We start from the raw sequence: 15192 nt of genomic DNA, 5'->3' as shown, positions 1-15192 counted from the left end.
TTGGCCACTAGCACACCTCATACAGCTGGTCAATCTGTCACTGACTTTTTAAACCAATTCATTTAATTATTTAATTGAGCTGTTGGTGAAATTTAACAAAATCGTGGAACGGCTGAGGTGCCCCTGAGGAGAAGTTTGGGAACTGAAGCGGTGTTCATCTAGCCATCCAACTAGATATCAGTAACTTTTTAGAAAACAGAAGAAATTATTACTAGTTTTTATTGTGTTTGCCCATGTTCTAATGTTAAATTGTGTTTTTTGTTCTAAGCCAAAGTACACTTGCTACCCAGATAAACAGCTTTAAACATTTCTTTGAACTGCCTAAGACTTTTACACAGCACTGTATATGTGAGAACAAAATTGAAAGGCAGTGTTTATCTTTGCAGCAAACAGACAGATAGCTGGTAAGACTTGTAGGGGTAAAAAAACGGTATCAGTAGAAGTCCGGACGCTCCTTCTAGGGCATTGCTGTAAGGACACACCCTTCAGTAGCTTTCGTTACAATATATAATCCAAAAATAAAAATAAAAGTGTTGTTTAATGTGTCAGGCTTTACAGGGTTATTTAAGTGCTGCGGCAGTCGGCTCAAACTCACGTAGCGGCAAAATAAACAGCAGAATTTTGTTCCACAGCATGTTCCCCTAATGTCATTATTAAATCATAAGCTGTGTACTGATTATATCCTCTGTCTTGCTTCTATCCAAGATGGCTCAGTGCCCAAAAACCATCCTCTCCCTAACTGCAGAAGAAGTTCTTGCGCTGAAAAAGGGCATCAACTTCAAGAAGAACCAGGAGGAAGGGAAATGTTACATCATTTACAAGGATGACCGAGGCCTCAGGGCTTGCAGGAACCAGTGCAAACACCAAGGAGGACTCTTTATTAAAGACATAGAGGATATGGATGGCCAGTACGTAGTAACAGATGGGGGAAAGAATCAAAACATAAACATATAACTCCAAGTTATATGCATGTTTTAAATCCATGTAAAATTACACACTGTTCATATTTATATTAATATATAAGCTTTTGATAATTCAAATTTTACTACTTGCTAATTTACTACACACTTTTGGATTTGATTTTATATTTGATATATATTGATATTTCATTCAGTGGGCCAAATTCACACTGTAGTTCTCTGGAACAGATTAATTGAAATTTTGATTAATCAATACTAATAGCGTTGTTTCTACCTGAGTGTTACCTATTTGGTTTACCTGTGTGCTGGTTTGTACCCACTTCCCACAAACAGAACAGTGCGATGTACGAAACACTACTGGAAGCTGAATGTCTCCACAATGCGATATGTGAATCCCCCGGACAGCTTTGAGCAGGATGAGCTTGGTAACATACCTTCCCTTTGTAATACATCTTTCATTTTATCTGTGATCAACTGTTAATTGATTTTCATATTTAGGGGGATGATTTACAATACTTACGTTCAGAAGAAGAACAATAAGGCATCTGTCTTAGTGGGTCAGTCGTAAGAGTTTATAAGCCGGTGCAGTCTCTAACCATGGCGTGAATGTCAGTTGGGCTAAAGCCAAATATGTTAAATACACATCCTTGAGCTAGTATAAAGCAAAAGGAATTGCAGTCATTTAGTAAACATTAAAGGGTTAGCACAATCCAAGAACATATGCAGATAGGGGCAGGTAGTATTAGTGTTCCAGATGGTGTAGTGAGGCATGCGACTTTGGCCATTTTATACAGTGGTACCTCGGTTCTCGAACTTAATCCGTTCCGGACTCCGGATCGAATCCTAAAAAAGAGTTCTGATCGAATTTTTTCCATAAGAAATAATGGAAAACCAATTAATTGGTTCCCGGCCCCCCAAAATTATACCTAAATATGTTTTTTTTAGCATTTAAACACAAAATGAACAGGATAAAACAAGAAGAGCATTTTTTTCTTAATGGCTTCCAAAATGATAAAGATATTTTCCCAACATTACCCCTGTCCTGCCCCAATCGTCCGCTCTTTCCGTGTGCCACATCCCCTCGTTAACCTCGTGTGGGATCCCCATGTGATCAGCTGTTTCTGGTTGTTGTCATTAGTCCTCTGTATCTGCGTTTCAGTTTGTTTCCCCAGTCCGGTCATTGGGTGTGTTCGACTTGCTTACAGCGCTGGATCCTGACACAATGCATTACGGTTAGATGCATTGCGACCTCTCACCCGGCTGCACAAACTGGAACCGCCTCCGTGACGACACACCTTTGCCCTTATTGGCTGAAGAGTTTAGTTACACGCATGACGTTTGTATCCCAGGCAGTTCGGATGTGTAATCTGCTATTTCTCCAGAATATCACGTAAAGCAGTGAGAACTGGTTTTCAGTTAAGTTACCTGTAAAATAAAGTTTAAATAAATGACATAAATGCTCTAATAGTACACGTAAGTTAGTGGTTTATTTATTGCTAGTTACTGTAATGTTGCGCTGCTTTATTTGGTTAATCGTCCAGCCTGTGAAGAAGGCATTCAAGTAAGAATTGCATTGTAGTATGACTAATTTCCTGTTGCGTACAATTTATATTAGGTCAGAGTTCACGGTTCGACTTCTGATATTCAGATCGAGTTCTAAGTCAAACTGGTTTGTTCGACTTTCAAGAAATTCGAGTTCTAGGGAGTTCGAGAACCGAGGTACTACTGTACTTTAATATGGTGTAGAATATACCTCAGTGTACACATTTTAAGTTACTTGGCTAGATTTTTCGAAGTTACATTCAGGTTGGGCTATATCCTACCTAGTCAGGGTTAAATCAAATCCACCTCAATTCCCTGTCCCATTTAGAAGTTATTGCTAATGGATTCAATGAGCTTTACGGTGTAGGTCTACTGTACCTCATTTAGAAATAGGGCTGCCCAACCCGTTGGTCAGTCTCAGTGATTCCAGGTCAGTCACAGGAGATGATCAATGGATAATGCTTTATTTCAGTCCGCCTCTTTTTAATGTTCGTGGGCATCTACCTCTGGCACAATAATGTATAGGTGAGCCCATGGAACATCTAATATGGGTTGATCCTGCTCAAATTTTACACTCTAAAAAGACAGAGGCGCCAATCTGTCACAAAATAATTTATTTAGCAAACAGAAAAAGCATAAGAAAACACAGTACCAGCCGAAAAGATGAGAACACAAAAAACAAATTTCAGATCTGGGGGAGGCACACCAAAGGCAACATCTCACTTCACGCATGGATAAGTCAACATACCAGCCCAAATCCCACCCCAAACTGCCAGCACTAAGGGAGACTTCACCAGCTCTCTATAGTAAACACACTTAAAACAACAACTCAAGTCTGAATCAGGCAGTGTCAACCAGCCGTGTCCAACAGGTGCTGTCATACAAGCTGGGGATCTGGTCTGAGTCGGAGAAAGTACACTGCACGCTGGAGAGAAAAATGAGCATAAGCCAAAGTTAGTAAACAGTTTACCAAATGCATTTAAATGCATTTACCTCTACATGTAAGTGGTTGTCCTTCAGAAAGGCATTTTATCGAATTTGTATATGAGGATTATTTATCTTTCTGAGGAACTGCCTCATTATATACTTTGAAAGTGTGATTACTTGGTTAATTGTTATATTCTGTGTACAATATTTTGCTGCATGAATTTTAACATGTGATAGGTATTTGCTATCTAATACTCAGATATCATTTGGGTGGATGGAGGTATCGAGCTGGTCGAACTCAACCCCCCAGATCCTTGGCTTAGTGACCCCAAGATGACAGAGGAGCTCTTGCCTGGAGAAGTGACTGTAAATAATGCCTGCAGTGACCATATTGACCAGTTTGGGTTTGGTGTGGCTTGGGTCTTATGCTTTTTTTTTTCTCTTACAGATCACATACATGACCCACGCGTGCATGGAGCTAAAATTCGGGGGCAAAACGATGTTCTTTGACCCCTGGCTTATTGGCCCAGCATTTGCTAGGGGCTGGTGGCTGCTTCACAAACCTCCAGAAGACGCCTTTGAGAGGCTATGCCGAGCCGATGCCATCTACATCAGCCACATGCACTCTGACCATCTAAGGTGAGGAGCAGTTTCTCGAACTTGAACTTGAGTGATATGGGTTCACAGTTTGGCTGTGTAGGTGGTAGGTGGAGAGCATTGGTTATAACAGCCGCTAAGTGTTATATGAGCTCTTTACTTAGTCTTTACTTAGTCTTGCTGAAATAATCTTGCTGAAATAATCTCACATGAAATTATATGAGGAACTCTCAAACACACGGCGAAAACCTCACAATAAGTTTTGAAGTCAGTCTTTATTACTTTTCTCCAGAGATATTCATGAGTCTCAAAATCTGAGTCTGAAGTCTTTGAGTTAATGTCCAATTTAAGTCTAAAGTCTGTGAGGGATGAATCAGAGTAAAGTCTGTGAGGGATGAGTCAGAGTAAAGTCTGTGAGGGATGAGTCAGAGTAAAGTCTGAAGTCTTTGAATTAGAGTCTAAGTCAAGTCTCAGGTCTTTGCTTCCAATTTAATATGTTTTGCAAGAGAGTTTTCTTTTTATTTGATCAATTTAACATTATCAGCAAAAAATAACAGTGCCAGTGATCTATTAGGTTGTTACGGTACATGTTGGAATGTTACTTTGTGCGCATTGTGGCACATCCAGTCTTCTGCCGGCTATTCCCAGGTCACTGCGGGCGTTTTACAATACCAAGAATGCAAAAGATCATACTTGTAGTCTTGGCAAGATTGGTCTTGCTAACTTGCCTCCCAAGAATGAACCTGAGGTGCAATGAATCATGGGATTGGTCTTGTTTGTGTGGCGGAGGGACTAGTTAAATGATCTGAGAGGATGGGAAAAAAATGGTCCTACAGAAATTTATAGCTTCTTATTAAATTATGAAAGATTCTTTATGTTCATAAGTCTTTATACAGGAGTCTGAAGTCAATTAGGAACAAGTTGCGAGTCAAGTCAGTAGTTTATTTATGTGTGACTCTGTAACTCCAGTAGAAGTCAATAACTAGAGGGTGGTGGTGGGCAATAAAAAAAACAAAAAAAACAACTAGAGTACCTGTTTCTCAGAGAAGGTAGTATGGCGATCAATCTGAAGCCAGCATGTCTGGTGGCAGGAGTCCAGGGTTAAGGCTAAGCACTGCCCCAGACCTTGTGTTTCCTGCCGATTCAAACCAGCAACCTTTTGATCACAAGCACAGAGGTCCTACCCATTTGCTACACACAGCCCACACAGGCCTGCTCCTTCAATGCAATAGACCAGCATCCAGAATTCCCCCTGCCTGGGCTAAACTCCTCATGACCCTGCCAGGATAATTGGCTGGAAGAAGGGAGGATTTATAGCTACATCTGCAATGATATGTGATCGATTATGGAGATGTTAGATTTGTGTTGGCAGGTAGGTTCGGTTTTTTATGCATGCAGAACTAAACCACACCCTTAATTCATCGGTCCTAAGGCGTGATAACTGCTACCAGGCGGCCGAGTGGGTTTGCACTTTGTACCAAGTGGCCGAGTGGGTTTGCACTTTGTACCTGTGCTTGGTAAGGTCCCGATTTGAATGCGGTGGTTAGCAATGTGATTTTACCATTGGGCCCTTGAACAAGCAACTCACATAAAAAACAAATGTATGCTACATTAAGAGTATACAAAAAAAATTAATAATTTGTAGCAGCTGAATCAACGTAATGAAATACACAAAATCTTGTTTTATAAAGTGCAACCATGGTGCTTTAGATAATGTATTCAGTACTCCAGTTTTTTTAATGTAAAACCACAGACTACCGCTGCTGCTACTAAGAATATTATTAAATAATTGTCTAATGTTATTTAATGTTGATACACATATATGACAGGGGGAGAGAGCACGCCAGCGAGTCTGTCTGCATTTATTACGGACAAATAAAGTAAAAATTTATTGCGAAGAAAAAGCCTTTTCCGCATCTTACGCTAAAAATTACTGATCAACGCAAATAAGACGATTGGTGACGAAAAACCCGTGAAAGGCAGGCGGCAAATTTTGTTTTAAAACGTGTCCGGTTGTTTCAGAATACTACAGTGATGAACTGTAAATAAGATAAATAACATAAGGCTGTTTAGTTTGTTTAATAAAAGGACAAGATATAAACCTGTTCTATCGGAAAGGTAGCCTTAAATGACTTCTGTTGCGATCTGGAGCTATATAGAAAATGAAATTAAATAAAATTAACTTGGGGCGCCCACCTAATAGAATGGTAGGGTAAACACGTTGTGGTATATGTAGCCGCATTTCTATCCCCATAATAGCTGATTGTGTTGACAACCACGACTTCCCCTGCGTTCATTTAAACACATGTGCGTGTGTGAAGGGACGGGGCGGGTAACGCGGCCGGCAGTAACGCCATTGGTTGCAGTTATTAGTTATCCAATCCGACGGCTCATTAATAAGAATATTCTCAGAGTTATGGTCTCGAAATAAAAAATCCCGAGTCCATGACAAGACAAATACGAGTCCCGAGTACAAATACGACTGATTCAAAGACAAGATCGAGACCTTCAAAAACTGGTCTTGAGTACTACAACATTTGATATTACTATAAATTTCTATCGTGAAGAAATGAAGCAGTGGTGTAGTGGTAACAAGAAATTTAAGGTGGGTAAACTATATATGCACAGCAGTAAAAACGGTGGGTAACTATATCATTAACATTAGTGATCTTAAAAAAGGTGAGTAAAAGCTGTTTTGTAAATTTAAAAGATGCGTAAATGGCGTTTATGTGCATTTACTTTTTTCTTTTATGGCGGTCGGCATCCAGCTTAATGGTACTTTACTGCCACCGCGGCTTTGGTTAGCTTACTGCTCCCAAATTAGGAGGTTGCCACTGTACTTATGTGTATAATAACGTAGACCCAACTAATCGATTATTAAATTAGTTGGCAACTATTTTAATAATCGATTTTAATCGATTAAATCGATTAGTTGTTGCAGCCCTAATTTAGTGTAAGTCTGGTTTTAGTAAACCTGTGTGGGTATCACATTATCTGTGTGCTTCTGAGCTTGAGTGACAGTTTCAGACTTACTGGTATGATTATTCTAGCAGTAGAAGAGAGTATTTAGAATAGAGTATTTTGACCAAGGTATAGCATTGATCTGTTGTTTTGGTTTCAGCTACCCTACCTTAAAAATGCTGGCTGCCCATCAACCAGATGTGCCCATTTATGTTGGAGACACATCTCGGCCCGTCTTCTGGTGCGTATAGAAAGGAGTCTCCACACTCCAGTTATTTGCTGACTCTTAGTTTTTGTTGTGTGTGACATGCATTTGTTTGTCCTCATGAACAGGTACCTTGACAAGAGCGGCGTGCAGCTGACCAACATCAATGTCGTCCCCTTTGGTGTCTGGAGAAACGTAAATACCTGGGGCATTTCCACATTTTTCTGCTGCTTCAACACTAATTTTAAGCCAAAAGAAGTCCTTTAAGGTCAATCTCTTGATTTCAAAAGTCAAGACAAAAATAATACTTAAATTTCCAAAACTACCTTGCACCATTTTTTTTTTGTTGTTTTTGAGATGAGACGTCAACAGCATTTTCAATGTGGGGGGGACACACTGGCATAAAACTAATATTTTTATGTTAAATGTGGGGAGCTCCAAACGAATAGTTATGAATGGCGGCGACGCCCATGGCCAATGACCTAAAGTCAGGCATCCTCATCATGTTACAGTATAGGGAACCAAAACTCACTCCATCCTCAAAATCCAGCGGAGCAGTTTCCTTAAATTCCCAAAATTCACAGAAAAGGTCACATTTTCTCAAAACCATGTCCCAGGGACTGTGCTGGTTTTGAAATTTGCTCTTGAAGTGACAAGTGGACTATATCCTGTTTTGCTTTATATTTTTATTATTGTATTTTGTTTAGATTGACGAGCACTTGCGATTCATGATTATGATGGACGGTGTGCACCCTGAAATGGACACCTGCATTATTGTGCAATACAAAGGTACTTACATAATAATCATTATAATATTCAATTAAAAACACGTCATTGTTACATCCCGCCCACCATGTCTGCCTGACTCTCCTGTCTACTCCCGGGCATCATCCTGATGAGCCACGCCTGTAGCTTGTTGTCCCACGTTAATCTTAAGTAACTGTCTGTTTGGTATCGCCAGTCCTGTTTTTAACGTCACTCCTGCTGTCTGCCCATGTCCTTCCCTGTACCAGTCCTCCCATTTTGACCCCTTGCACTCATACTTGTTTTCCAGCCCCTGTCCAGTTCTGTTGAGTTTTGCTTTAAATAAACCTTCCCTTTGTTTGCCCAAACGCCAACCTTTTAGTCCTTCGTCCTGCACATCAAGACATCAAGAATTATTCTATTTTCCAGAAAACAGACTTGGTCCATTATTACCTGATTAACTAGTTATTATAGGATTATGGATTGAAAGTTTAATTAAAATTTTATGGTTAAGATAATGTGTAAAATAAGCAATTTTACATTTAACATATACTGTACAGTATATGAGCATATATTTTCTCATCATGACATCAACATTTCTCATCAGGTCCATTTAGTCGGTAATATTGGGGTAGTTTACAGTAATGTGAGTATATGGTAGATTTGGACAAGATATCTTTAGATTACTCATGTGAGTGTCCTTGTGTCCTGTAATGGACTGGTAGCTTGTCCAGGGCGATCCCTGCTTGGGTCCTTGGCATTGGAATTTGCATGTGTTCTCCTCTTCAAAGTCAGAAATGTAATGAGCCAGACCTGTCAGATGATATCATTTCTCTAGGCTCTTTGCAGAAGTACGACTTGTTTGGCTCAAGAAGGTCAGCGTGGCCACCTTATTGGTTCTTGTTATGGAGAAGCGAGGCTGAGGCAGCAGAGGCTGTGTGAAGCACCATAAAATAAACTTGGGAATATGAAGCTGGGCTTCACAGTCTTTTATTTAATGGCTGCAGAGATGGTGCTGTGGAAGACAAGATGGAATTCAGGTGGGGTAGGGCGAGTTGTGGGATTGTTATTCTGTCCTAGGTCTTATGCAAGAAGATACTGACCTTGTGGACTTGTGAACGTCCACGTGTGCACCTGGAATGGTTAGAGAGGGTCAGATTAGTAAGAGCAAGAAAGACAATGCATCTGGCAGCTATAAAGGAAAAACCCTGGATTTGGATCGGGGAGGTTGCCTTGGTGACAGTAAACAGTAAAGAGGTATGAGAAACTGGGAGGGGAGAATCTTGGTTGAAGCTTGAGTAATGTTACTACAATCAATGTGTAACAGTGGGTCATTAAATATTAGATTAGGTGGTTATATACATATAGAGTAAACAAATGTAAGGGCTTATGAGAAGGAATGAGAAGATCACACACTAGACATGTTGTCCGATAACCAATCCTGTTAAAAAGGATCATATAAGGGAGTGTTGAAAGATTATATTCTCCTTAGAGTATATTTTTTTTCTTCAACAATCTGGCACCTGATGTGAGACAACTGAGTTTTTTGGGGTTTTTTTTTTGGGGGGGGGGCGGGGTACAACTTACTCATGGCTCATCCTGATGATTATGGTTGAAATTCAATAAATGGTGCTTCTGGAAAACATTAACTGAGGAACACGTACAATTATCAAAGCCATATTACTTGTTCTTTTACTTTACATGAATTATCTTGTTCTATATCACTGTGCATTGTATTTATCATTTTTAAGAAATAAAGGTGGAAGAGCATTTCATTTTGTTTTTATAATGTGGGATCTTGGGCCAAAATATATTTCAAATTTATGTAGACTTTTCTCTTGCTCTGTATACTTCTCAAAAAAGCTGCAAAATTAATTAACAAGGACAGTACGGTAGTCTAGTGTCTCTGCTAAATTTCTTAGGTTAACAGCATTCTTCCGTATGATAGTTTCCCAAGCAAAAGTAGCTAAATCTGATTAATGCTTTCATTTATAGCCATTAATCCAGTTAATTTCACTTTAGGTCACATGATCCTGAACACAGTGGACTGCACACGGCCGAACGGGGGAAGGCTACCTGAGAATGTGGCTCTAATGATGAGTGACTTTGCCGGGGGGGCCTCAGGCTTCCCCATGAGCTTCACTGGAGGCAGATACACAGGTGGGGGCTGCTGTTATTTACCCAGGCCTCAAAACTTCACCAATATCCACCAATCCCTCTTATATATCCGCTTATCCCTCCGTTTCTCAGCCCAGTCCTTGGAGTCCCTCAGACAGTCCACATTTTTGCTCTCTCCCAGCTCCTAGCACAGCTGAACCAAACAATCAGGAATGCCGAATAGCTTTTACAGGAGTGTTGGGGGCTGGGAGGGAGCAAAAACTTGGATTGTCTGTGGGTTCCTCAGGACTGAACTGGGAAACACTGTCTTAGGCAATGCAGGGTCACAGTCAGCCTGAAGTCCATCCCAGGAAACACAGGGCACCAAGTAAGAAGCCTTGCACTAGGTGCCAGTCCAACACAGGGTACACACACAGTCACACACTAAAGGCAGCTTAAAGGCACCAATTCACCTAACTGCATGTTTTTGGGGATAAATCAGAGTTCTCAAAGGAAACCTGTGAAAACATGGGAAGAATTTGCAAACTCCACACGCAGAGCTGGGAGTGGAAGAAAGGTGCATTTAATAGTTCAGTGAACTATAGAGAGTAACCACAGAGTAATATACCTCCCCATATTTTGAAAAGTATCTATTCTTTACTAGTGAATGTGGAGTTTGCATGTTCTCCTGTGTTACGTGGCTGTCCTCTACACACCGTTAGGTGAATTGGTTTCTAAACTGACGGTGTGTCCCATTTTGGGTGTGACCTGTGCGTCTTGCCATGGGGTCTTGAATCCCAGCCCCCCGTGACCCTGACCTAGCTACACCTTTGGAAGATGAATCAATGTGACACGGTTTCTTTCTGGCCACAATTTCAGAATCATGGAAGGCCGAGTTCATCAGGAATGAAAGGAAGAAGCTCCTGAACTATAAGGCCCAGCTGGTGAAATCCTTGCAACCCAAGATCTACTGTCCTTTTGCAGGCTATTTTGTCGAAGCACATCCCTCAGACAGGTAACAACATACTGCTTGATGGTACCACTCGGGGCTAACAGTGGGCCACAGACATCAGGGGCTGGAAACGTCACATAAGAAAAAATCCAAAAGTCAACAAACTGAGCTGGATGCCCATGTGTGCATATGAATGAATCCCCCCATCTGCTGCCCATGTGTGCATATGAATGAATCCCCCCGTCTGCTGCCCATGTGTGCATATGAATGAATCCCCCCGTCTGCTGCCCATGTGTGCATATGAATGAATCCCCCCGTCTGCTGCCCATGTGTGCATATGAATGAATCCCCCCCGTCTGCTGCCCATGTGTGCATATGAATGAATCCCCCCGTCTGCTGCCCATGTGTGCATATGAATGAATCCCCCCGTCTGCTGCCCATGTGTGCATATGAATGAATCCCCCCGTCTGCTGCCCATGTGTGCATATGAATGAATCCCCCTGTCTGCTGCCCATGTGTGCATATGAATGAATCCCCCCGTCTGCTGCCCATGTGTGCATATGAATGAATCCCCCTGTCTGCTGCCCATGTGTGCATATGAATGAATCCCCCCGTCTGCTGCTCGTGTGCATATGAATGAATCCCCTCTGTCTCATACCCATGTGTGCATATGAATGAATCCCCCTGTCTGCTGCCCATGTGTGCATATGAATGAATCCCCCCGTCTGCTGCCCATGTGTGCATATGAATGAATCCCCCTGTCTGCTGCCCATGTGTGCATATGAATGAATCCCCCCGTCTGCTGCCCATGTGTGCATATGAATGAATCCCCCCGTCTGCTGCCCATGTGTGCATATGAATGAATCCCCCCCGTCTGCTGCTCGTGTGCATATGAATGAATCCCCTCTGTCTCATACCCATGTGTGCATATGAATGAATCCCCCCGTCTCATGCCCATGTGTGCATATGAATGAATCCCCCTGTCTGCTGCCCATGTGTGCATATGAATGAATCCCCCTGTCTCATTCCCATCTCCCTGAAGATCCTGGGGAACTCCATGTCAAGTTAAAGTAGACCAGGGTGCTAACTAAGCATTTAACAATAAATTTGTTTGAAAAGAATTTATGATGATTTTATTTATGGACATAAAAAATGAACAGCGAAATAGCTCAAATTATCATTAATTATTATCATTAATTGAACCGAATTGTAAATTGGGTGAATTGCTACATGCCTAGTGCTGACCGTATGCAGAAAATAGAACATGAATGCTACTCCAATATCCTGTAGAAAGGCAGTTCGTCCTGCAAGAACCTCTTCTTGTTTCATGTAAATCTACCCCCAGCACATCAACCCCAACCACATCAATGATGACAGTCTTGTTCCTTGACAATTTAGCATTATATTGGGTCAGGATAAACCTCACTGCAGTATTCCAACTCACACCGTTGAATGTGTTTTGAGAAAGGCAAAAAAGTTATCAATATTAAAATATATATTTTATATATTATATAAATGACATGATACTCTTTATGTTTTTGTAATTCGCATTATATGGTACTTATTTAGCTATACATCCATTTACCCATCTTCCAAATGCTATTTTTAATGTTTAAAAAATCCTCATGTATATAATTACAATAGTAATGGCACTTTGTTTGTGAACCTGACCAAGTTAAGAGGTTGAAGGATGAGTGGAAGGATGGATGCAGGGAAATATGTTGCCTAAAGTTCAGAAAGTCCATTTTAATGTAGCATATATCTTAGAATGCATATGTGGTATATTGTGTATTTTGCAATTTCTCATACGGATATTTTAATGCATGTCGAACAGAAGGCTGCGGCATACTCACTGAAATAATTTAAAAATGACTGTAGAACATGATACAATGCATCAAATTTGCATTTTGGTGATCTATTAAAGCATGTATAATGCTGTATATAAAGGGTATTCAGAAGATGTGTTAGCAGTCTGGTTCTGACCAAGCACAGGTACCTCAAGGAGACAAACATGAAAAATAACCCTGAAGAGCTCAATTCATTGATCAACAAGCTGTGTCCATCCACTCTTACCTGGACTCCAAAGCCAGGAGCAGTTCTGGACCTGGGCTTAGCACAGAAAAATCCCAGTGACAGGTGCGTGTTCTCTCTATGTTCTGAGGTTGACATCATGACTTACCATGTGACAAGCCTTGGAATCACAAGTCATCAGCAGTCATCTCATTTTGCATTTGTGTCATATCAACAAACACTGTTTGCTGTTGTTTTTTGTCATTATGACAGTAGCATGGCAATTACAGATCCTCCACCTGGTACGCAGCTCTATATGGACACATGGGACTTTGACCTGTATGTGAATAACCTCAATGCAGCCAACACTGAAGACATATTTAAGCATGACAGCTGGATCCAGTTTTACTACAGCTGGGCTGGGTTCCTGGACTACAATCTGGTTGCACGGGTGACTGCATTTGCATTGTCTGATCAGTTGATTTGCTTTGTTTGTTTTCCATGTTCATTATTTCCAGGATAGGCTCTGGACTCTATATAGTATAAAGCCGTATAGAACATAAATGAATGAATGAACAAATTATTTGATTAAGGATTATATGGTCATGTGGATTGTTTAGGATTTCAGGTTATGTGCTCTAAATATTAATAGACCTATTCAAGGATGGAGCAGTGACTTGCCGGTTAGCATTTTAGTCTCACAATTCCCAGCACACAGCTTCAATTCCTGCCCCCAGATCTGTTTGCGGAGTTTGCACCTGTTACTCTGTGCTTCATTAGATTATCCTTAGTGAGCGTTTGAGCATTGTGCCCTGTGAGGGATTGGCATTGTACCCTGTGCTTCACTAGATTGTCCTTAGTGAGCGTTTGAGCATTGTGCCCTGTGATGGACTGGCATTGTACTCTGTGCTTCACCAGGTTAGCTTTCAGGTTCACTGTGACCTGTTATCAGATAAACAGCATGATAGTATCAGGGTCTGTACCGTCCAACCCTACCCTTCGTGTCTCCTTCCCACCCTGTCTCATGTCCTTCAAGTCCCTAGTGTGTTTCCCCACCTCCCCAGACTGCTTCATAGTTCTATGGGCTGAGTGTGTGGCTGTAAATCCACTGGTCAGGAGTTCAAGGCCAGCCTTCTCACTTATTCGTATTTCTTGGGTTTTTTCCCCAGTGTTTCATTTCCATTTGTTTTTTTTCCATCTTAGTTTTCTTATTCTAGGTTTGCCCTGCTTCTATTCTGGTACGGCTTTGTCCCTGTGTTGTATCCCGAGTGTCTGGTGTATTTCATGGTTTTAGTGACCCCTGTGTTTCCTAGTTTCTGACTTAATTGCTCATTGTCCTGTGCTTTTATTGATTTTTTTATTCTCACCTCTTCTACATCATGTCTTATTAGCCTTGTGTCTGTACTTTAGTGCCAGCCCCTCTCCCCTCTTCAGTGAGTCATTGACTTTTGTGCTGTGTTACTGTGCTGTTGTCGAGCCTTGGCCCCGGTTCCCTTTATGTTAGCTTATTGATTTTCTTTTAATTTATGAGTTTAGTTCTGAACCCTCGTGGTCCCTTTTACTTTGTGGTTTCCGTTTGTGTTCCGTTCAATAAACCCCTTTAGTCTCTGAGCCGCAAATGGATTGTCACCCTCCTTTTCCCTGCCTGAACCGTCGCTGTTACAGGAAGATGGATAGAATAGCTAGATTCTCTCTGTTACCTAAATATATGCGAATCTGTTTTACATATGTGCACGTTGTTGGAAGTCAATGTAGCATTTTGTAATGTAGTTTGCAATTTATTTGTTGTACATCGAAATCCAGCAAAACAAAACCATTCTACTGTCATAATATTCAATTATACTGCTATAGTATAGCAGTGCAGTGTTTAAAAACGTATGTCGTCTGTTTCAGGTTATAGAAACGGACGAGGAATTTCAGCCATTTCCCGGTGGCTATGACTACCTCGTGGATTTCTTAGACCTTTCTTTCCCTAAGCAGAGACCAGAGAGAGAACATGCTTATCTGGAGGTGGGTTATGATGATGTTCACTACGAAAAAAAATCTGATTGTTTACTGCAGTGTTTCCCAACCTTTTTTCTGTCACGGCACACCTTTCATAAAGTAATTATTCCATGGCACACCATTGATTAACACATGCAGACAGTCCCCAGGTTACAAACAAGTTCCGTTCCCTAAATCTGTCTTTAAGTTGAATTTATAGGTGAGTCAGAATAATAATTTACAGCACATAATAA

The 15192-nt window shown here is 41.0% G+C and overlaps 1 protein-coding gene across 3 annotated transcripts in view; it reads left to right on the top strand.

Moving 5' to 3' along the window:
- The window catches only part of cmah (cytidine monophospho-N-acetylneuraminic acid hydroxylase), a 38383-nt gene that overhangs the window by 20244 nt on the left and 2947 nt on the right, over positions 1-15192 (top strand). For 2 of the 3 annotated variants that reach the window (XM_023836794.2, XM_023836795.2), the window contains exons 2-13: positions 706-908; positions 1254-1345; positions 3649-3755; positions 3838-4028; positions 7108-7188; positions 7281-7347; positions 7860-7941; positions 9919-10056; positions 10873-11008; positions 12938-13081; positions 13229-13406; positions 14849-14965. In XM_023836794.2, the coding sequence (XP_023692562.2) occupies positions 706-908; positions 1254-1345; positions 3649-3755; positions 3838-4028; positions 7108-7188; positions 7281-7347; positions 7860-7941; positions 9919-10056; positions 10873-11008; positions 12938-13081; positions 13229-13406; positions 14849-14965 (1536 nt within the window). The remainder of the gene's footprint in view (positions 1-705; positions 909-1253; positions 1346-3648; positions 3756-3837; positions 4029-7107; positions 7189-7280; positions 7348-7859; positions 7942-9918; positions 10057-10872; positions 11009-12937; positions 13082-13228; positions 13407-14848; positions 14966-15192) is intronic. The other variant, XM_023836796.2, reaches the window with a different exon arrangement.

This window comes from Paramormyrops kingsleyae, chromosome 1, assembly GCF_048594095.1.
Source record: "Paramormyrops kingsleyae isolate MSU_618 chromosome 1, PKINGS_0.4, whole genome shotgun sequence".
In the NCBI taxonomy this organism is placed as follows: Eukaryota; Metazoa; Chordata; class Actinopteri; order Osteoglossiformes; family Mormyridae; genus Paramormyrops; species Paramormyrops kingsleyae.
This window is presented reverse-complemented; position numbering and strand designations above follow the sequence as displayed.